The 21,973-nt window shown below is 51.1% G+C and overlaps 1 protein-coding gene across 5 annotated transcripts; it reads left to right on the top strand.

Annotated features, from left to right (window-relative positions):
- Nucleotides 1-76: 76 nt before the first annotated feature.
- On the top strand, nucleotides 77-10,230 carry FTSJ1 (FtsJ RNA 2'-O-methyltransferase 1). Of its 5 annotated transcripts, none has more exons than XM_054472105.2 (13): nucleotides 78-333; nucleotides 1,902-2,109; nucleotides 2,386-2,455; nucleotides 2,554-2,644; nucleotides 2,975-3,053; nucleotides 5,091-5,143; nucleotides 5,229-5,282; nucleotides 5,366-5,468; nucleotides 5,572-5,655; nucleotides 6,319-6,416; nucleotides 6,507-6,704; nucleotides 6,896-6,937; nucleotides 9,668-10,230. In XM_054472105.2, the coding sequence occupies exons 2-12, from the start codon at nucleotides 1,989-1,991 to the stop codon at nucleotides 6,926-6,928; spliced, it is 984 nt and encodes a 327-aa protein (XP_054328080.1). In that variant the 5' UTR covers nucleotides 78-333; nucleotides 1,902-1,988; the 3' UTR covers nucleotides 6,929-6,937; nucleotides 9,668-10,230. The 5 variants fall into 5 exon arrangements, with proteins under 5 accessions (XP_054328078.1, XP_054328080.1, XP_063516722.1 ...); XM_054472104.2 differs by having other exon boundaries at nucleotides 80-333; nucleotides 6,313-6,416; XM_063660652.1 differs by having other exon boundaries at nucleotides 6,313-6,416; nucleotides 6,896-10,230.
- Nucleotides 10,231-21,973: the final 11,743 nt, after the last annotated feature.

Raw genomic sequence — 21,973 nt, forward strand, 5'->3', positions numbered from 1 at the left:
GGTAGCTTGCGCGTCGCGTCGCTGCAGACACGAAGTGCGTGGATTCAGCCGCTTTGGCCGTGCCCGTTGCATGCCGGGAAACGCAGTTCGCGAGCCCCGGATACGTCGACAATAGATGACGGGACTCACGTTGTACGTTCACATCAGGTCCCGGCCCGCCGGAACCTGGGAGATCCACGATGCCGAGTTTGCCACGCTGCGACAGCCCATAGGCTTGCCCCCCGGGCATTCGGGTGGACTACGAACACAAACTGAAGCCCTACGACTTGTCGCCCGTTTGCGCTCTCGCCGAGGCACAGGCTGCTCGTGGACCACCCTGCTCCGAAAACTAAGGTGGGCCCTGGGGCGCGGAGGACAGGGATGCGGGCGGAGGCTATTGAGGCACGCCTGCACTGTCCCGCCTGCGGGGAAAGGAGGGAGGTCCGCCCTGGGCGCAGCAGCTGTGTATGGTTCGGGCGGCTGGCACCGGGTGGGTTCTAGACCCAAGGTTTGTCTGCAGAAGGGGACCAGTAGATGGGGTGGGTTCGAGGTGGGGACATGGGACGCAGCGGTCGGAGCCGCCTGGAGGGGGACCCGGTGGTCCCGAGGGAGCTATGATCTTTGAGGTATTGATGAGGAGGGACGGGGAGTGTGGTCAGAAGGCTGTTTAATGGGAGGTTGGGTAGAGCGCGAGGGTGGGGTGTTACTGGGGAATCAATGGGGGCTGATAAGAATATTTTAGTCGAAGTGTTGTTCATTGATTGATTAATGAGAGGATGGCAGAGTAAGCAACTAGAATATAACGAGTGGTGGATGGGAAAGTGATCCGCCAGGTATTGATGGAGGTATGATATTCAACAGGTTAATGGAAAGTGATGGGGCATCGTAATGGCAAGGATGATGGTGAGGTTGTGGGGGGAATAATAGATGGATGGAGGTCATGATCAAGGGGCCTTGGTGAAAGAAAAGATAATGAGAGGCTGATGGTATTGTAGTCAGAGTCAGTAGTTGGGCTATGGTGGCATGACCGTCGAGGAATTAGGGGACAGAGTGAGCAAAGAGAGGGCAATAGTAAACTAGGGTTGGGGGGGTTAACTTTTGTTGATACATAGTAGGTGAATAGTAAACTGTTGGAGTGTGATCATCCAGTGATGGATCCATGGAGAGCGGGGTGGACAGTGAGGGGAGAATGGGGAACTGATGTGTGATCAGTTAACGTGTTTGTTAATGAAAGAGTTACAGGGCAGGAGGCTAGTGCTGTGATCTATGAAGAGTCTATTGGAGAAAACTGAGTTAATGGGGGCTGATAAATCAGTAATTGAATGCTCAATGGGGAGCTAATAGACCATGATTCTCCAAGCATTGTTAGAGGTTCATAAGGATGTAGTAATAAAGGGGGCCTAATCATCTAAGAGATTAATGGGGAATGGGGTGAAACGAGAGAGATATAGGGAGTGGGAGGTACATTGAAGTAGTATTAGGATAAAGGTGGAAAGCAAGAGATTAATGGGGGCTAATAGGACTATATGAATCTAGGGGCAATGGGGACAACTGGGGATACAGTCAGTGAGATTTTAATGGGCATGACATGGGCAGAGAAGGGTTGATAGTGACAGTTAACAGGGTTTAATGTGTGGAGTGTGGGTGACAGTGATGGGAGGTGGACAGGTTTACAAGTGGGCCATCTATGGGATGAATGTTGGGTTTATGGGGTCTTTTGTGGGAACTGTGGGGTAAGTGATGGGGGCGAGGAAGGTCTGTGTGATAAGCAATGGAGCCTGAGAGTTCAGTGATAGGGTCCTTCGGGCCCTATAAGGTCAGTGGGGTCAGTGCCAGGGCTTCAGTCAGCCCATCTTCTGTGTGAGCTGTCATGTGGGTCAGATGAGCCCAGTTTAGTTTGTGTGGTTCTCTCCGCCCTACAGAGGTAGGTGGTAGCCCACTCATCTGGTTACTGTTACTGGCCGGCATCAGCGGACTGTCGGCAGGTCTTTGAGCAACTGGCGTGTGAAATGGGACGGACGTCAAAGGACAAGCGGGATGTCTACTACCGCCTGGCCAAGGAGAATGGCTGGCGTGCTCGCAGCGCCTTCAAACTGCTACAACTGGATAAGGAATTCCAACTCTTCCAAGGTCCCTGACTGGTGGGCAGGTCACTGGGCGGTGAGGTGGGCACAGGAGGTAAACAAGTAGGCTGGGTCTGCAGAGCTCCCTGTGGTAGGTGGGCTGACTCAGAGGGTCTCTGGGGCAGGGAGACAGGCAGGAAGATAGGCAGAATACCGGAGAGGAGTTGGGCACCTGGGCAGTGGAGATATGTAGGTGCTCCCCAGGGGAGAGGGGTGAATTTTGCAAGGGTCTCCAGGTTGGAGAAGTGGGTGCAGCTGACCAGGATGCTTTCACTATGCCCAGGCGTGACACGGGCAGTTGACCTGTGTGCAGCCCCGGGCAGCTGGAGCCAGGTGCTGAGCCAGAAGATTGGGTAAGTGTGGGGGTCCCAGATGGGAGACCCAGGAGGGCTGGCTGGGTGGGAGGGGCCCGAGAGTGAAACTAGGCTGATGTGGGCCATGTTGTCCACAGGGGCCAAGGGTCCGGCCACGTGGTGGCTGTGGACCTGCAGGCTATGGCTCCACTACCAGGTGTGGTACAGATCCAGGGGGACATCACCCAGGTAAGAGCATGGCTGAGGGTGTTGGGGTATATCCTAGGTGAAGGCCCTTACCTGGGGTCTATGCAGAGTGGAAGTGAAACAGAGAGGTGATAGAAACAGAGAGAGAAAGAGAATGAGAGAGTAACCATGGAGAAACAGCCAGCAGGTCATCATTGCAGAGACACAGCAGAAAATGATGCTGCTGGGTCCCCAGAGATGGAGCCCAGTCTTAGAGAGGCAAAGCCTGGGAATTTGGCTGACCCAGGGGCTGTGGGCCAGGACCATAGGCAGGCGGGATCTGAGGGCAGCAGTGGAGGGCCGTGGGGCCACTCATCCTCCCTCTCTCCATAGCTGTCCACTGCCAAGGAGATCATCCAGCACTTTAAGGGCTGCCCTGCGGACCTAGTGGTGTGTGACGGGGCTCCTGATGGTAAATAGCAACAGAAAGTGGGAGGCCAGGCGGGGGCCCCTGTATGTGTCCTTCTCTGTATCTCCCACCTTGGTTGACTTATTCACCTCTTCAGTTACTCCCTGCCTCTCCCTTCCGCTCTCAGCTTTCTCCCACATCTGGCAACTTCTCTCTACCTCTGCTGCCTGCTCTCTCTCTCTGCCTCTCTCTTCCTCCCACTTGCACCCCACCCTTTGAGTTTCATGTCTGTTGTCTGCCTTTCCCTGCTCTCATCTCTCTGCAACTGTCCAATTCCGTTGCACTGTTCATTCATTTTCAGCCAGCCAGCCATTCAACACACTTTACTGAGCACCTATTGTGTTGGGAAAACATTCATGAATAAAATTCCATTAATCTTTAACCTCATGGAGCTGATGTTCTAGTGGGAGCAAATGGGAAAGAAAATAAATGATTCAGCTCTGTACCATTAAAAGGGGATGGGGCCAGGCATGGTGGCTTCCACCTGTAATCCCAGTGCTTTGGGAGGATGAGGTGAGAGGAACACTTGAGGCAGGAGTTTGAGACCAGCCTTGCAACATAGCAAGACCCTGTCTTAAAAAATTAGCTGGGCATGGTGGTGCATGCCCATAGTCCCAGTTACTCAGGAGGCTGAGGTGGGAGGATCACTTGAGCCCAAGAGGTCGAGGTTACAGTACACTTTGATCGCACCACTGCAGTCCAGCCTGGGCAACAGAGTGAGACCCTGTCTCTAAAAAAATGGGGTGAGGAGGCTGGGCACAGTGGCTTACGCCTGTAATCCCAGCACTTTGGGAGGCTGAGGTGGGCAGATCACCTGAGGTCAGGAGTTCGAGACCAGCCTGACCAATATGATGAAACCCCATCTCTACTAAAAATACAAAAATTAGCCAGGTGTGGTGGCATGTGCCTGTAATCCCAGCTACTTGGGAGGCTAAGACAGGAGAATCGCTTGAACCCGGGAGGCAGAGGTTGCAGTGAGCTGAGATTGCACCATTGCACTCCAGCCTGAGCAACAAGAGCGAAACTCCGTCTCAAAAAAAAAAAAAGGTGGGGTGGGGGATGGGTACCATAGGGAAATCATTGAGCAGGAGGAAAGCAGGAGTACCTGTTGGAATTTTAAATCAAGTGGATGGGGAAGGCCTCACTGACTTAACAGCAGAGACTAAAGGAGGTGGGGGAGTAAGCTATGGATATGTCTGGAGGAAGAGCAATCCAGGAAAAATTGCAGCCCGTGCAAAGGTCCTGAGGCAGGAGGGTGCTTGCTATGTATGAGTAATGACAAGGAGATCACTGTGGTTGGAACAGAGTGAGGGGGAGAGTGGTAAAAGGTAACATCAGAGAGGTGACGGGGACAGGTCCTATAGGGCCTCGTGGGCCACGGTGAGGCTGTTGGCATTTTCACCAAGATGAGAGCTTGGAGAAAACCATGAGAGAGTTGTGAGGAGAAGAGGACTGTGCCAGGCTTGGGCTGCTATGAGCTGTATGAGGGCCAAGGGCAGAAGCAGGGGCTCCGGGGTGGGGTAGTCCGGGCAAGTGATAACGGGTGAGGGCAGCGGTGGAGAGGAGAAGATCAAGTCAGATCTTTTGAAAGTAGATGTGTTAATGGCTTCAATGTGGGTGTGAGGAGAGGATGCCGGGGGGAGCATCAGAGGTGACTAAGGTTTTGGACCTGAACAATTAGAAAGCTCAGATGAGATGGGGAGGATGGTGGGAGGAGCAGGTTTGGGGAGGTAGGTCAGGAGTTTGGTTGTGGACGTATTGGAGATGTAGAATCTGATTTGTGAATCTGGAGTTGAGAGGAGCAGTCTGGGCTGGAGGTGGAAATGATAATGATGCTTGTGCGTGAGGTTGTTTTAGAATTGAAATGAGTTCCTAAGGGTTAGGAGCTCAGAATATGCATCCAGTTGGCAGATAGTAATTTGCATCTGGAACCTTAGCAGTAAGAGAGCCTGGAAAATGTATTTAGTGTCTGATCTGTGTGGTACAAGAAGATGCACAGAGCCAGATGGGCCCCTGCTAACGCTATTCCTCTTGCCACAGTAACCGGCCTCCATGATGTTGATGAGTATATGCAGGCCCAGCTCCTCCTAGCCGTGAGTAACCCTGGCCACCCCTGACCCACTTTGGCCCCCTCCTGGCTGTCTCCACCTCAGCCTCAGCCGTCTGTCCTGCCCACAGGCTCTGAACATTGCTACACATGTCCTGAAGCCAGGGGGCTGCTTTGTGGCCAAGGTAAGTCTCAAGGAGCCTGGTGGAGTAGAGAGAGGTCACTGAGGGCCACCCTCACCCGCTGTCTTTGCCTTCCCACCCTGCAGATATTCCGAGGCCGGGATGTGACACTCCTCTACAGCCAGCTGCAGGTCTTCTTCTCCAGCGTGCTGTGTGCCAAGCCCAGGAGCAGCCGGAACTCCAGCATCGGTCAGTGGGGTGGAGGGGCCAGGCAGGCAGAGGGGGATCTCTGGGACGCCGACTGCACAAGGAGGAAGTGGCAGTCACGCCTCACTCCACCTTCCCCCGGCAGAGGCCTTCGCTGTCTGTCAGGGCTATGACCCTCCCGAGGGCTTCATCCCGGACCTGAGCAAACCCCTGCTGGACCATTCTTACGGTGAGAGCTGGAGCATGGGCCACCCTGGGGGACTCTGCCGCACCTTATGCAATCTAGGTCCCACGAGGGCCCACAGCCTCACCCCCTGGTGGAGGCTCTGTCCTCTCATGGGAATTTTTTTCCCAAGGGGATCCTCAGCCCCATTCTCTGGTGGGAATCCCACCCCTTTATGGGTATTTTGTCACGGGAGGAGCTTCAGCCCAGGCAGTCCTCTAGTGGTAACTCTTGGGCCTGGTGAAAATTCCATCCCAGGAGGATCCTGAGCCCTGCCCCAGTGGAGACTCCACCTGCCTAAGGACATTCTCTCCTTAGGCAGAGGTGTGAAACTTTTGCCCCTTAAGCCTCTAGCAGGAAGAGACAGAGCCTGCCCCTGGGATGACATTTGAGTGAGGGAGATGTCATCCAGGCAGCATATAATCCAATATCAGGTGGACATAAATGCAGTGAAAAAGAGCAGGGCACCGATGTTTTAGAAGGGGTGATTATGGAGGGCCTCCCCGAGGAGGTGATCTGAACCAAATGAAGGATTTCTGGTGGGGTGGGAAGAGAGTAGCTGGTGGATATGTGAGGAAGGCTTGGCAGCCATACCGCCACCTGTGTCATGACTGGCCCCAGGCATCCTGACCTTGTCCTCAGTTGTCTCCCCCTGTTCCTAAGACCCAGATTTCAACCAGCTGGATGGTCCCACCCGCATCATTGTGCCTTTTGTGACCTGTGGGGACCTGAGCTCCTATGATTCGGACCGCAGTTACCCACTGGACGTGAGTGCCCAACCAACAGTAGGTGGGTGGGAGGAAGGCTGTCCTAGGTTACCAGGTCCTCACCATCTCCCTACCCCTCTGTCCCTGCAGCTAGAGGGCGGCTCAGAGTACAAGTACACTCCACCCACACAGCCCCCCATCTCACCACCATACCAGGAGGCCTGCACGTTGAAGAAGAAGGGGCAGCTGGCCAAGGAGATCCGCCCCCAGGACTGCCCCATCAGCAGAGTGGACACGTTTTCCCAGCCCCTGGCCGCCCCTCAGTGCCACACCCTGCTGGCCCCTGAGGTCTGGAAATGTGACTCTCAGCCTGCCTTGACCCCTTCCCCGTGTGCCTTTTTCTGACCCAAATCTCATGGTTTCTGGGGCCAAAATTCCCTTTCCTGCCTCCCAATAGCTATAAAAAATTGGTAAAGCCAAGCATAATGAATGGAAAAGTTTTGCCAAATATGTGAGTCACTTTTCTTTTTCTTGGGTAGATGGAAGACAATGAAATGAGTTGTTCACCTTAACCCATTATGGTAAGTTTGCCTTGTTATCTAAGAGTTTGAGTAAGAGCAACCTTTATGAAAATCCTCAGTAAAATTTCACCTTTGAAATTTTTATGTCAACTGATAAGATTTTAATCAACAAACCCTTTTCTAAACATCTGTTGTTGTATGCCAGGAACTGCTTTGAGCATTTTACATTTGAGGTATTCAGTAAACATTTATTGAGCACATACTGTGTGCCAGGTGTTGTTCTAGGTTTGGAGATAGAGCAGGGAGCAAAACAGAAATATCTTGGCTCTCACAGTACTTCCAGTTTGGAAAAGAGGCAACAATCAATAAAACAGTCTGTAAGTGCAAGAGTTTACATACACACATATACTATATAGCTTGCATTTCTCAATTTACATATCTTGTAATATATATAATATGTAAGAGTAATATGGGATATGAAAAATAGAAAAAAGTAAAGCAGGGTGAAGAGAATCAGGAATTCTAGGCATGGCAGTTTTCATCTTTTGGTGTTTTTGTTTTGAGACAAGGTCTCACTCTGTCGCCCAGGCTGGAGTTCAGTGGTGTGATCTCCCGGGCTCAAAAAATCCTCCCACCTCAGCCTCTCAAGTAGCTGGGACTACAGGCATGCACCACCATGCCTGGCAAATTTTTATATTTTTAGGGGAGATGGAGTTTCGCCATGTTGCCCAGGCTGGTCTCAATCTACTGGGCTCAAGCGATCTGCCGTCCTCGGCCTCCCAAAGTACCGGGATTACAGGCATGAGCCACTGCGCCCAGCCAGTTTGCACTTTTTAAAAGGGTTGTCATAGAAGGCCTCAGACATTCCTCAGAGGTAATGTTTGAGCAAAGACCTGAAGGCACTGCCGGAGGGAAGCCATGTGTGTATCTGAGGGAAGAGCATTCTGGGTAAAGGAAATAGCCAAGTCCCAAAGGTGGAACTGCACGTGGTATGGGAGGAAAGTTTATCCATAGCCAAATGTTCTAAAACTACAATGTTAGAGGATGGCCCTTTCTGACAATGGCATAGCAGGTTATTCAGACTAAGTCAGCCATCACAAAAAGCCACCTTTTTTTTTTTTTTTTTGAGACAGAGTCTTGCTCTGTTACCCGGGCTGGAGTGCAGTGGCGCAATCTCAGCTCACTGCAACCTCCATCTACCAGGTTCAAGTGATTCTCCTGCCTCAGCCTCCTGAATAGCTGGGATTACAGCGCCCACCACCACGCATGGCTAATTTTTGTATTTTTAGTAGAGATGGGGTTTTGCCATGTTGACCAGACTGGTCTCAAACTCGTGACCTCAGGTGATCCACCCGCCTCGGCCTCCTAAAGTGTTGGGATTACAGGTGTGAGCCACCACACCTGGCCTTTTTTGTTTTGTTTTGTTTTGTCTTGTCTTGAGAGCAGAGTCTCGCTCTGTCGCCCAGACTGGGTGGAGTGCAGTGGCACTATCTCAGCTCACTGCAACCTCCGCCTCCCGGGTTCAAGAGATTCTCCTGCCTCAGCCTCCCGAGTAGCTGGGATTACAGACTCGTGCTCCCACCTCACCCGGCTAATTTTTGTATTTTTAGTAGAGACGGGGTTTCACCATGTTGGCCAGGCTGGTCTCAAACTCCTGACCTCACAAAATCTGCCTGCCTCAGGCCTCCCAAAGTGCTGGAATTACAGGCATGAGCCACCACAGCTGGCCACAAGAAGCCACCTTAAGAAAAAATTGAAACAGCAAATCATTGTGTGAAAGAGATTTACAATTTCTAATATTTAAAGGGTCCTGTAAATCAATAAGGAAAAACATGAGAGTGGCCAGCAAGCACATGAAAAGCTGCTCATCAGGAAAATGCAACTGAAAACTCAAAATATCAACAACACTAAGTATTTGAAAGGATATGCAGCAATTGAAAGCCTCGTACATGCTACTGGGAAGGTAAAATGGTGCAGCCACTGTGGAAAACTTAGGCATTACCTACTAAAGCTGCATGTGTGCCAGTTCCACTCCTAAGAAATGAGTCCTAGAGGCCGGGTGCAGTGGCTCAACGCCTGTAATCCCAGCACTTTGGGAGGCCGAGGTGGGTGGATAACCTGAGGTCAGGAGTTCAAGACCAGCCTGACCAACATGGCAAAACCCCATCTCTACTAAAAATACAAAAATTAGCTGGGCATGGTGGCGGGCGCCTGTAATCCCAGCTACTCAGGAGGCTGAGGCAGGAGAATCACTTGAACCTGGGAGGTGGAGGTTGCAGTGAGCTGAGATCGCGCCACTGTACTCCAGCCTGGGTGACAGAGTGAGACTCCATCTCAAAAAAAAGGAAATGAGTCCTAGAGTGTTGCTAGCAGCACTGTCTGTAGTATATGCCCATTAAATCATGGTACATTCACCATGGAGAACTGTACAACAATGACAGTGAACATCCTGCAATTACACCAAATAACACCTTGTAGTTTATTCATGAAACTGAACATATATAGGTTTTATGCATTTTCTATATGTCATGGTTCACCATAAAAGTAGGAGGAAATGTCACAAAAATGTTAGCAGCAGAGTTAGCACAGAGGTGTGGTGGCACATGCCTGCCTGTAATCCCAGCTACTTGGGAGGCTGAGGTGGGAGGATCACTTGAGCTTGGGACGTTAAGGTTGTCGTGAGCTATGATGGAGCTCCACTGCACTCCAGCCTGGGTGACAGAGCAAGACCCTGTCTCTAAAAAAACAAAACAAAACAAAACAGAAAAACTTTCTTTGACTTTTGGTTAGCTGGCAAGCTGATACAACTCAGAAACTGCTCAATGTCAGGAAAACCAGAACTTGTTGATGAACTTGTTTTCAAAATATCATCTCATCAATGAGGCCTGGACAAACAAGCCCTGAGGAGGGATCTGCAACAACCCTGAAGATAACAAGGAAAGAAACCATGGAAGTCAGTCTGTACTGCAGTGGGAATTCTTGAGTGAGGTCTTACCTCTTCTTTAAACCTCTTCAGGAGTGTCCTGATTATATCCAGAATTTTCCCTAAAGGCAGGGATTCTTAACCTGGATAGAAGCCAGGGGTAACCATGAACTTGATAGAAGAAAATGTTACATCTTTATTTTCAGCAATAAAACTGAAATTTAGCCTTACTCCCAAGTTATAAATGCTGGCAACAAATCACAATAGTAAAAGCAGTACCTGGGATTTTCCCACCAATACAAACCGTTACAGCAACTGTAATGTAACATAAAAAGGGCATCTTGAAGTATTGTTCATATTTGTCACCTCTTGGAATGATAGCAGATCCTATAAGTTGATGTATTAATTAAAAAGCCCATATATTACTGCATCTCAATTTTGTTTCAATTTAATATATAGTAATAATTGTAATTCAGTGTAATTGGCTTCCATTGTAATTGTGTGTGTGTGTATGTGTGTGTATATACTTCTAAAAATATTCTGTGAAGGGGTTCACAGATTTAACCAGATGCCAAAGGGTTCTGCAGAACAAATTTATTTATTTATTTTGGGACAGAATTTCGCTCTGTCAACCAGGCTGGAGTGCAGTGGCATGATCTTGGCTCACTGCAACCTCTGCCTCCTGGGTTCAAGCGATTCTCCTGCCTCAGCCTCCCGAGTAACTGGGATTACAGGCACCCGCCACCACGCCCAGCTAAATTTTGTATTTTTAGTAGAGACGGGGTTTCGCCATTTTGTCCAGGCTGGTCTCAAACTCCTGACCTCAGGTGATCCACCCACCTCGGCCTCCCAAAGTGCTGGGATTACATGCGTGAACCACCGCGCCCGGACTTCAGAACAAATTTTTTAAGTTAAAAACCTGTCTTAAAGAAACGTCAGGGCCAGGCATGGTGGCTTACGCCTGTAATCCCAGCACTTTGGGAGGCTGAGGCAAGCGGATCACTTGAGGTCAGGAGTTTGAGACCAGTCTGGCCAACATAGTGAAACCCCGTCTCTACCAAAAATACAAAAATTAGTTGGGTGTGGTGGCACATGCCTGTAATCCCAGCTACTCAGGAGACTGAGGCAGGAGAATCACCTGAACCCGGGAGATGAAGGTTACAGTGAGCCGAGGTCGCGCCACTGCACTCCAGCTTGGACAACAGAGTAAGACTCTGTCTCAAAAAAAAAAGCAATGTCAGAAAGTCTACCTGGACTGCAGTCCTAAATTTCTATAACTTAATGAACAGGAGCTGACAGAAACTCCCCAGCTACACGAACAGAACTGTTTTCTACAGCTTAATCCTGTGTCCTTAGAAATTCACGTACTCTGTGATCCAAGGACTATCCACGCCACAGTCCAGTGACCTCAGGAGTATCCACATACCAGTCTGCAACCCCAGCTGTTTCCACACCTGACTGTGACTCACCCCAGTTACTGTGTGTGACCCCAGGAGTATACACACTCAAGTCTGGGACAACCATTGTCCAATCTCCAGTCAGAGATGGTGTTTAAACTCTGGAGCATGTGTTCATAGGCATGTCTACACTCTGGTCTCTGACCACAAAAATAACCACACCCCAGTCCGTGTGACTCCAGGAATGTCCAGACCCCAGTTTGTGTCAGTCTAGGAGGGTCCACACCATGGTGACTTAACGCAGGAGTCTTCTCACCAAAGTCAGTGTGACCACAGGAATGCCCCATACCCCAATCTATGAATATGCACAGCCCAAGAATGTATGGCGGAAGTGTCCACACAAAAGGCCGTGTGACCACAGGCGTAGCCACACCCATTACAGTGCAAATTCAGCAGTGTTCACACGACAGCCTGTGAGACCTCAGGAGTGTCCTCACGCCAGGGTTCTGTGAGTCCAGCAGTGGCAATGGCTTGGAGTTTCCATAGCCATCTTAGTGGCGCCATAAATGTGTACCTCAAACTGTGACCACAGAGGAGTCCACACTCTAGTCTGGGTGACCCCATGGGTGTCCACAGCTCAGTCTGTGGTGTCCTAGGAGTGGTTTTGCCCCAGTCCAGCCACCTCATGAGTGTCCCCACCCAAGTTTTTATGACACAAGTAATGTCCAGTTCCCAGCGTATGTGACCCCAGTGTTGTCCAAACCCCATAGTCTCTGGCTATTAGTGTGTCTATACCCATCTTGACGGCCTCAGGCAGGTGCACTCCCCCATCTGTACGACCAGAAGACTATCGACTCCCCTGTCATTGTGACCACAGGAGTGTAAAACTTCAGTGCCAGTGACTACTGGTGGGTCCACATTCCAATCTGGGTGACCCAGGGGAGGGCACAGCCCTGTCTGTGTGACCATAGGAGTCTTCACACCCCAGTATCTGTGAACACACAGGAGTCAATTCCCCAGTCAGTGTGACCAGAGGAATGTTCACACCAAATTGTGTGACCACAGGAGTGTCCACACCTATCTGCATGTCCTGAGAGGTGTCTATACTCCAGTGGGTATGACTCCAACAGTGTCCACAACAAAGTCTGTGTGACTCCAGGAGTGTCCCTCCCCCCAGTCAGTGGGAGTCTAGAAGGATCTATACCAAGTCTTGGGGGCCCAAGGGTGTCCCTTCTCCAATCTTTGTCACTCAGGGGACATTCACCCCCCAGTCACACAGATGAAGCATATCCACAGCTGGGTCTGTGTGACCCCAGCAGAGTCTACTTCACAAGTCGTGTAACCACAGGAGTGTCCCCAGACGAACCTATGGGAATCCAGGAGTGTCCACGTCACAGTCACTTGACCACAGTGGTGCTGACTTCCCAGTTTATGTATCCTTAGCCATGTCCTTTTTCCAGACTGTGTGACCCTAAGTGTCCACACCCCAAACTCGGTGATCCAAGTCACTCCAGTCTGCGTGACTCCAGTGTTGCCCACACACCAATCTGTATGACCCTAAGAGAACACAACCCAGTCTGTGATGCTTCAGGAGTGGCCATACCCTACTCTGTGTGACCCCAGGAGTGGCTACATCACAATCAGCATGACCTCAGTATTTCTTACTCCAAAATCTAGTAACATCATGAGTGTCTACACCCTCACCTGTGTGATTCCAAGAGGATCCACACCCCAGGCCGTGTGACCCTGGGAAGGTCCCTATAGCAGTCAGTGTAAACCTGGGAGTGCGCTCTTCCCCATCAGTGTGAGCCAGGAGGGTGTATCTAGAGGAAGAGTGATCCAGGGAAAGGCGAAGGGCCGGGTGTGGTGGCTCACACCTGTAATCCCAACACTTTGGGAGGCCAAGGTGGGTGGATCACCTGAGGTCAGGGGTTTGAGACCAGCCTGGGCAACATGGTGAAACCCCGTCTCTACTAAAAATACAAAAATTAGCCAGGCGTGGTGGCGCATATCTGTAATCCCAGCTACTTGGGAGGCTGAGGCAGGAGAATCACTTGAACCTGGGAGGCGGAGGTTGCAGTGAGCTGAGATCGTGCCACTGCACTCCAGCCTGGGTGATAGGCCAAGACTCTGTCTCAAAAAAAAGAAAGAAAGGCAAAGGCCCTGAGGCAGTGTCCCTGAGGTGCCTGGCACATTTGAGGAACAGGCCAGCGGGGCAGGAGCAGAGTGAACAAGGAGCCAGTGGCGGGCAGTGAGGTCAAGGAGGGCCCGGAGGGCCTCCTGGGCCACGGAGAGGACTTTGGCTTTTTCTCTGAGAGAGATGAGAGCCATGGCAGGGCTCCAAGCAGAGGAGGGCCCTGGGCTGACTTGGGTTGCAACAGGATCCCTCTGGCTGCTGTGGTGGTGGCTACTCAACTGTTATTGTTTGTCAAAACTCAGAGAACTGTATGCCAAAAGGGTGAACTTTATCGTATGTAAATTATAACTCTTTACATTTAAGTTATAACTTTTGGAAAATGTGCAGTACTGGCCAGGCATGGTGGCTCATGCCTGTAATCCCAGCACTTTGGGAGGCTGAGGTGGGAGGATCGTTTTAGCCTGGGAGATTGAGGCGGCAGTGAGCTGAGATCATGCGGCTGCCCTCCAGCCTGGACAACAGAGCAAGACCCTGTCTCGAAGAAAAAACAAAAAACAAAACAAAACAAAAAAAGTGCAGTACTTTGCAAGCAATAAAGATTTCTATTTCTGCAAGAGAGGCTGTGCTCATGCCTGTCCTTACTCCTCTCCTTTCTGCACAAACGCATCTCAGGAATGCACCTGAGGAAAAGGAGGGAGCCGGGGCCTCCCTCAACTGCTCAAGGTAATGCTCCCTTTGTTGTCTGCTATGAACTGAATTGTGAATTCAGCAAATTCCTTTGTTGAAGCTTTAATCCTCAATGTGACTGTATTTGGAGATGGGGGTAATTAAGGTTAAACGAGGCCATAAGGGCAGGGTCCTAATCTGATAGAACCGGTGTCCTCATTAGAGAGGGAAGAGACGCCAGAGCTCCCTCCCTCTCTCCCTGTGGGCGCGCAGAGGAAAAGCCACGTGAGGACAGAGAAAGAAGGTGGCTGTCTACAAGCCAGAAAGAGAAGCCTCACCAGAAACCAACCCTACCGGCACCTTGATCTTGAACTTCCAGCCTCCAGAGCTGTGAGAAAATAAACATCTGTGGTTTAAGCCACCCAGTCTGAGGTATTTTGTTAAGGCAGTCTGAGCAGCTAATTGGCTCTCAGTTTCAAGGCTGATTTCAGGAGACTCATGTTGGCCAGGTATGAGGGGAGCCAGTGCTCAAGTGAAGGAAGGAAAATTCAGCACATCCTCCTGGTCTAGCTGAAGGGGGCTCTGGAGCAGCAGGAGGGGCCCAGGGCAAGCCTGGAATGAAATCCGTGGCACTCCTGCAGGTTCTGGGGGCGGTGTCCATGGAATATCCTCCGCCACATAACAAAATGACTAATAATTGCTTGGGGAGCTTTCAGAACTGCCCCGAGGCTTCCTCTAACACTCCACCCACACCTGATTCATGCCAGGTTGCTCGATGCCTTGGTTCGGGAGAATAGGTGTGGTGTCATCTCAGGCTCAGTGGCAGCCCAAGAGAAGGGGCAAGTGTTCTGAGTCTCTCTAGATGACACAGGAGCTGAGGAAAGCTGGAGTGAATTATGAGTCACAGCCCGTACCTCACAAGAAAGTTCTGCCCGATGCCAGAGCTGGGAGCCATCACCAGTTATGCAGGGTTGGTGGAGAAGAGCCTCGGAATAATTGGTATGCATGCCCACACATAGGTGTGTGCGTACCAGTACGTGTGAAGTTACCCAGGAGTGCGTGGTGTGCTTATGCCCATGTGTGTGCACATTAGTCCTTTTGTGCATGCATGCATACATGGCACATGTGTGTGCATTCATGCTTTGCTGTTTTGAATGCAGATATGGTTATAAGTGCATATGGGCAACAGAAGTTCAAGTGTGAATTCTCATGGAGATGCTAGGCTGTAGCAGGCACATGGGGACCTGTTCCCTGACAGGGGTGTTTGTGAAAAGCAATTGTGCATATGTGTGAGGGTGTACTTATGTGTGAGATTCTATGTACAAAGCCCTATGTCCGTGAGTGCTAGCCTGTTTGTGTCTGTGTATATACATGTGTATGCCAGCATGCACGTGCATGGCTGTGTGTGAGTGTGTAAGTGAAGGGGAGCACATTGGCCCAAGCTGGTAAGTCTAGTATCTATGCATGTATACTCCTGGGCACCCCCCCGTGCAAGTGTGAGTGAACAGGTACACAAGGGCCTGGGCGTAGATGTCCGTGCACATGTACCCCTGGGAGCCTGTGCGTGGGCATGCTGTATGCATGGCTGCAGGGATTTCCCACGTGTGTGTGTGCACAGATGCACAAGTGCCCAGGAACCTAGACTGTGGTATCTGTACACATGTACCTCTGGGCACCATGCATGTGTGTGTGAAAAAGTGCAGGTGTGCCTATGGGCTCAGGTCTGGCTGTCTGTGTACATGTACCCCCGGATGCCCATAAAGGTGTGAGTGTGTGCTGCAGGTGCATATTTGTCCGTGGGCCTCAGTCTGGGTATTTGTGAACATATACCCTGTGTGAACGTGCATGGGTGTGTGGATGTGATCAGGTGTGCCCATGGACCCAGGGCTCGGTGTCTGTGTACAGGTACCTCAGGGTGCGTGTGTGTGTGTGTGTGTGTGTGTGCACGCGCATGTATGCATGTGTAACTCTGGAGGTCCATGCATGTGTGTGCGCATGGCTTCAAGTGTGTCCAAGGACCTGGGTCTGGGCATGTGTGTACATGTATCCCTAGGAACCCATGCGTGAGTATGCTCACGTGTTCAGCGGTGCCAATGGCCTTGGATCTTGGTGTCTGTATATGTGTATCCTTGGGGGACCATAGATGGCATTCATGCATGCATATGTAGCACTGTGGAGGGATCTGTGCGCAGATTTACCTCCACCTACACCTGGCTGGGGATCATAAAGAAACTCAAGAGATGTGCTACCTCCATGAATCCAGGTTTCAGCAGAGCTAAGGGAGTGAAATTTGGGGCCATTTTACTTGTCTCAAACCTTGTTATCTGAGAGAAAGCTAGAGCTTCCTTCTTTCAGCCCCCAGAGACAATGTGGCCGGGCTCCAGAGGGCTGGGAAGATGAGCAATGCTTGTGAGCCACCATGATAGGAAGCAGAAGGGTCAGGAAGCCCCTGGGAGCAAGGGTTAGGGTTAGGGTTAGGGAGAAAACACTTGGGCCTGGAGGCTCGGGGCAGGCTTCCTAGAGGGGAGGGGTAGGAAGAGGCAGTGACGGGGCCCACAGCAATGGAGAGGAGTTGGACTGAAGGGATGGGGTAGGGGGACAGACGACAAGGGGCACTCAGAAGACTAATGTCTGGGAGTGGGAAAACAGTGTTTGCTCAGCCAGGAAGCTGCATCCAGCTCTTTTATCATTTGTAGAAGATCAAGTACCCAGCCCTGGGAGGAGCCCAGAGATGAACCAAAGTTTGGAGCTGGGGGCGGGGGTAGTTCTCTCTGTCCCTGTAACAGGCAGTTTAGGCTTAAAGAGCGTCCAGGCTGGGCGCAGTGGCTCACGCCTATAATCCCAGCACTTTGGGAGGCCGAGGCAGGCGGATCACCTGAGGTTGGGAGTTCAAGACCAGCCTGACCAACATGGAGAAACCCCCGTCCCTAATAAAAATACAAAATTAGGCAGGCGCAGTGGCACATGCCTGTAATCCCAGCTACTTGGGAGTCTGAGGCAGGAGAATCGCTTGAACCCGGGAGGCGGAGACTGCATTGAGCCGAGATCACGCTATTACACTCCAGCCTGGGCAACAAGAGCAAAACTCTGTCTCAAAAAAAAGAAAGAACTGTCCAGAATTCCACGGGCCCCTGGGGCCCAGGGTAAGCTGCCTGCCCTTTCTGGGCCTCGGTCTTCTCCATTGTCACATGGCCTGCCTGTCTGCAGCCCAGGCCCCGGGAAGCATTTAGCCTGAGAGAGGAGTCCATGGACAGTGGGCAGGCAGCTGGCTGCTCCCCAAGATTGGGCCACCCTCCTGCTCCTCTGCCACTTCAGAGTCTTTACACCTTGCCCCAGAGGCAAAGCTTGGAAATGGGCTTGGGGAGCCATGGCCACAGGCCAGTCAGCATGGGGGAAGCCTGGTGGGACTGAAACCCTGGGCTAGGAGGGGGCACGTCCACCACGAACCCTGGTCCCCCACCAACTCACCCGACTGTAGCAGGGGAGGCACAGGAACCCACAACCTTCCTCCTGACCCCAGCTGGAGAAGGATGTTGCTGCTCCTGAATTCCAAGCTGGCCCAGATGTAGAGTGGTCCCCCAAGGGTGTACTTGCACAAACACCAAGATCCAAGCCCATTGGCACAGCTGAACACATGAGCATTCCCATGCATGGGCCCCTAGGGGTACATGGACACAAATCTCCCCTTCCAGTCATGGCACCCCAGCCCTGATCAGCTTCACCCCAAAAAGCTCCCAGGTGCAGAGTCAAGACCTTCTTGTGCCCCCACTTCAACCCCAAGCCAATGGCTTCTCTTTTTTTTTTTTTTTTTTTTTTTTTCAGAGACTGGGGTGGAGGGGTCTCACTCTGTCACCCAGGCTGGAATGCAGTGGCGCAATCACAGCTCACTGCAGCCTTCATCTCACAACTGATCCTCCGTCCTCAGCTACTGGTGCGAGCTACCACGCCTGGCTCCGAGCCAATGGCTTTCTTTTAGATCCTCCAGAAGGTCAACAATACTGACTGCAGAATGTCAGGCAGCCACAGGCCACTGGGCACAGTTGTGCAGGCTGTGCTCTAACAAAAGTTTCCTGGCCACAGAGGACACTGGGAACAGAAACGCACCCTGGGCTCCTCTAGCGTCGCTAGGGCCTGGCCTCGGGCCGCGTCCATCAGAAGGAAGGGGCATCCTTTTCTAAAGTTCACGCAGGCATTATGTGAGCTAGTGGCGCCCCTCAGTGTCCAGGTTTTTAAAGGCAAAGGAAATCTGGACATGCGCAGAAAGTGAACGTGGCCCCAGAGCCAGGCATGCCTTCACCCGGGATGTCTCTGAGCTGGAAAAAAATACTCAGCCATTGTCTAGCGCAGCCCTATGCTTATCAGGAAAAATTGTAAAAAACTTTTCAATGGACAAATCTATTCCCAAGGTGTCCTTTCAATGGAACACTGGGTGTGGTCTACCCAACCCCCTTATGGCGTATCTGATTCTATAGTGGGCTGCACTTTTGTCTCTGGCTGGGCCATTTTGCACCTCTGTAGAGAGAAGTTAACCTGTGCAGGACTGATAATTCCCGTCCATAATAAATGAATTTTGTCGTGTAGAGATACAGCTGATATCTATCCTGTAGAAAAAGATTATTCCAGATATTGCATCTATTGGCAAATCCATTGCATTATCTCTGGGAGTTTATATGTGCTTGTTCTTCAGATTCTCCTCTGAGCCTAGTGTAACATATTACCAGTTCTCTCATTCATAAATGATCTGGGCCAGGCATGGTGTCTCATGCTTGTAATCTCAACACTTTGGGAGGCTGAGGCGGGTGGATCACTTCAGCCCAAGAGTTCAAGAGCAGCCTGGGCCACAAGGCAAAACCCTGTCTCTACAAAAAGTACAAAAATTAGCTGGGAGTGGTGGTGAGCGTGTGTAGTCCCAGCTACTCAGGAGGCTGAGGTGGGAGGATCATCTGAGCCTAGGGAGGTCAAGATCTGCAGTGAGCTGTGATTGCACCACTGCACTCCAGCCTGGGCGACAGAGTGAGACTCTGCCTCAAAAATAAATAAATAAATGATCTAAAAATCTTTGACACATGTTCACTTTATATTTGTAGGAGTCGTGATGTTACCATTTTGGAAATAATTTCTTAATTGCATCTACCAGCTCACAGTACAGATGAGATCACCAAGCTGGGGGAGAAGGGACTTGCTTGAAGTGACCCTCGTGGACTGGGACTGGAAGGCAGAGCTGAACTCAAGCTTCTCTGGGTGCTGCCCTGCTCCTGGAAGGAGGGGGATGTGCTGTGCCCAGGTGTGGAATGGAATGGAGGGCTGTGACACACCTCCACCATGGGGATATAGAGTGACCTTCTGAGATGAGCGGGTCATCTGTCAGGTCCCACCCTCTGTGCTGTGCCTTGATTCAGACCCACGACACAACCAGCCGTCCACCCCACCCCAGGTGGTCCTGGCCAGGGGAAGTGCTGAAATGCCCCCATTGCCATCCTGAACTGCTATGCTGGTGACGACCATAGGAAAGCTTTATTCTAGGCATATTATTTCAACTGCTGGGCCCCAGCTTCCTTATCTATAAAATGTAGTTAGTTCCAGTTCCTGCCTTATACGATGTGGAGAAGATTAAATAAGATTATGGACACGAAGCTCTTCAAATTGCCCGGCACAGAGTAAGCGCTCAATATATATCAGCTGTTAGCCATTAGGTGTGTTTGCCTTGCAGAACTTCCAGTGGTGGACATTTTTGAAGGGATGCTTGGGGCCCCCTCGAGATGCTAGCCTAGCAGGACCCAGCTGCTCCATCCTTGGATGAAACACCCAACAAGTGTTCCCCAGGTGATGGATCAGGGAGCTCAGACTCCTGGCCAGGGAAGACAGGCCTGACTTGCTCTCTGGAACCCCCATGTTGCCATCCAGGAGATCCTGAGGCCCAAGGCACAAACGAGGAGGAGCACAAGGAGTGGTGAGTTTCTGACAAGAAATGGTGGGGTGCCCTAGGAGAAATCACCTCTTAGGGTCTCGGTTTCCCCATCTGTACAATGGGCACTTCGGAGCTGTGAGTTGCTGAAGACCTTTGCAGCCGCCTTTTGGGGAAGAACAAATGTTCTCCAAGAGTGTAATGGCTGGAGGCTGACTCTCTCCCAGCCCAGACCCTGCCATTAGAGACAAAGTACACCAGACACAAAGGGAAAACCCAGTCCCCGCCACACAAAGGCAAAACCCAGTCCCCGCCACAGCATGGGAAGCTGCCCAACAAGTTGAGAGTCAAGTTACCCAAGTTTTGTGGCCAGTGAAGGGGAGGTTTGCAGCCAGACCACCCCTGAGACCTACCTGGGGAACTTGTGGGGGTTGGGTCGGGGGGATGGACTCAGTGGCCTGTGGGGTCCCTTCCAGTCCAGACTATCCTCTGTGGTTGGCATGCTCTGACCTCAGAGGTCCAATCTGCAAAATGGGACGATAACCCCATGTGGGCTGAGAGGGCAGGAAGGTGGATGTATTCTTCAGGGTTCTGTGAGTTGTAAGTGGCAGAAACTCCAGTCAAACCAGCTTAAGGTAAAAGGGAATAATTACTCAGGTAATAGAAGAGACCTGGGACAGAGTGAGCTTTGGCCATGCACAGCGTGTCTGAGGACTCTCTCTCTGTCCAGGAGATCTGATTTATCTTTGAGAGCTTGGCCCTCAGCAGGCTCTCCCAGGTGGTGGCTGCCTCGCCTATCCCTAAACAGCAAGGAGTCCCAGAGGACAGCAAAGCCTCTTTCCCTTCAGTTCCAGCTTTAGATCATGTGGCCTGGCTTCAGTCACACCCATTTCTGACCCTGTGGTCACAATGACAGATTGCTCTGATTGGCTGGTCTAGCCATGAGTCCACTCCTGAAGATATAGGTGGGAGCAGGGAGGTGGGGGAGTTAGCCCCACAAGAACAACATGCACTGGAGTGAGGTGAGGAGGAAGGGGGTTGCTAAAAGAAAATGGAGGTCCAGCCGGGTGTGGTGGTTCATGCCTGTAATCCCAGCACTCTGGGAGGCTGAGGCGGGCGGATCACAAGGTCAGGAGTTTAAAACCAGCCTGGCCAACATGGTGAAACCCCATCTCTACTAAAAATACAAAATTAGCCAGGCGTGGTGGCACACGCCTGTAATCCCAGCTACATGGGAGACTGAGGCAGGAGAATCGCTTGAACCCGGGAGGCAGAGGTTGCGGTGAGCCAAGATCATGCCACTGCACTCCAGCCTGGGTGACAGAGCGGGACTCCATCTCAAAAAAAAAAAAGAAAAAAAAAAGAAAATGGAGGTCAGACATGATGGTTCACATGTGTAATCTGAGAACACTGGGATGCTGACTTGAGGCCAGGAGTTCAAAATCAGCCTAGACAACATAGTGAAACCCTGTCTCTACAAAAAATACAAAAATTAGCTTGTTGTGGTGGTGCATGCCTGAAGTCCCAGCTACTTGGGAGGCTGATCTCTTGAGCCCTGGAGTGAGAGGCTGCACCTCTCACTCCACTGCACTCCAGCCTGAGTGACAGAATAAGACCCTGTCTCAAAAAAAAAAAAGAAAAGAAAGAAAGAAGGTGGTCTTTCATAGAAGAGGAAAGAGGTGCTGAGTTGGCAAAAGGAATGCCTGCCCAATACAGTAGGCCACCGCTGAATCCTTAAGCAAAACCACTGGCAGCCTTAGTCCCTCTCTGACTACCACTTTCAGGTGCTCAGCTTTATGCTGTAAAGTTACCCCATCACTCCTAAACTCGGAAATTCTGCCTCCTATGACAGATTAAAAGGCAATTTATACTAAAATGTCAATGACTACCAGAAGCAGCAGAGTCTGTCTGAAGAAGGCAAAGCCTCGCTGGATGTGACTTAATCTTCTAGTGAGATTTAGGGCCGTGTGGCAAAAGGATAGGGAGATGTCAGGGAGTGTGCCAAGTACTCAATGGACCAGGTGGCTCAAAGGCAGCCCCGGGAGGAGAGAGCAACCTCCTTCCAATG

This window comes from Pongo pygmaeus, chromosome X (assembly GCF_028885625.2).
Source record: "Pongo pygmaeus isolate AG05252 chromosome X, NHGRI_mPonPyg2-v2.0_pri, whole genome shotgun sequence".
Classification (NCBI taxonomy): domain Eukaryota; kingdom Metazoa; phylum Chordata; class Mammalia; order Primates; family Hominidae; genus Pongo; species Pongo pygmaeus.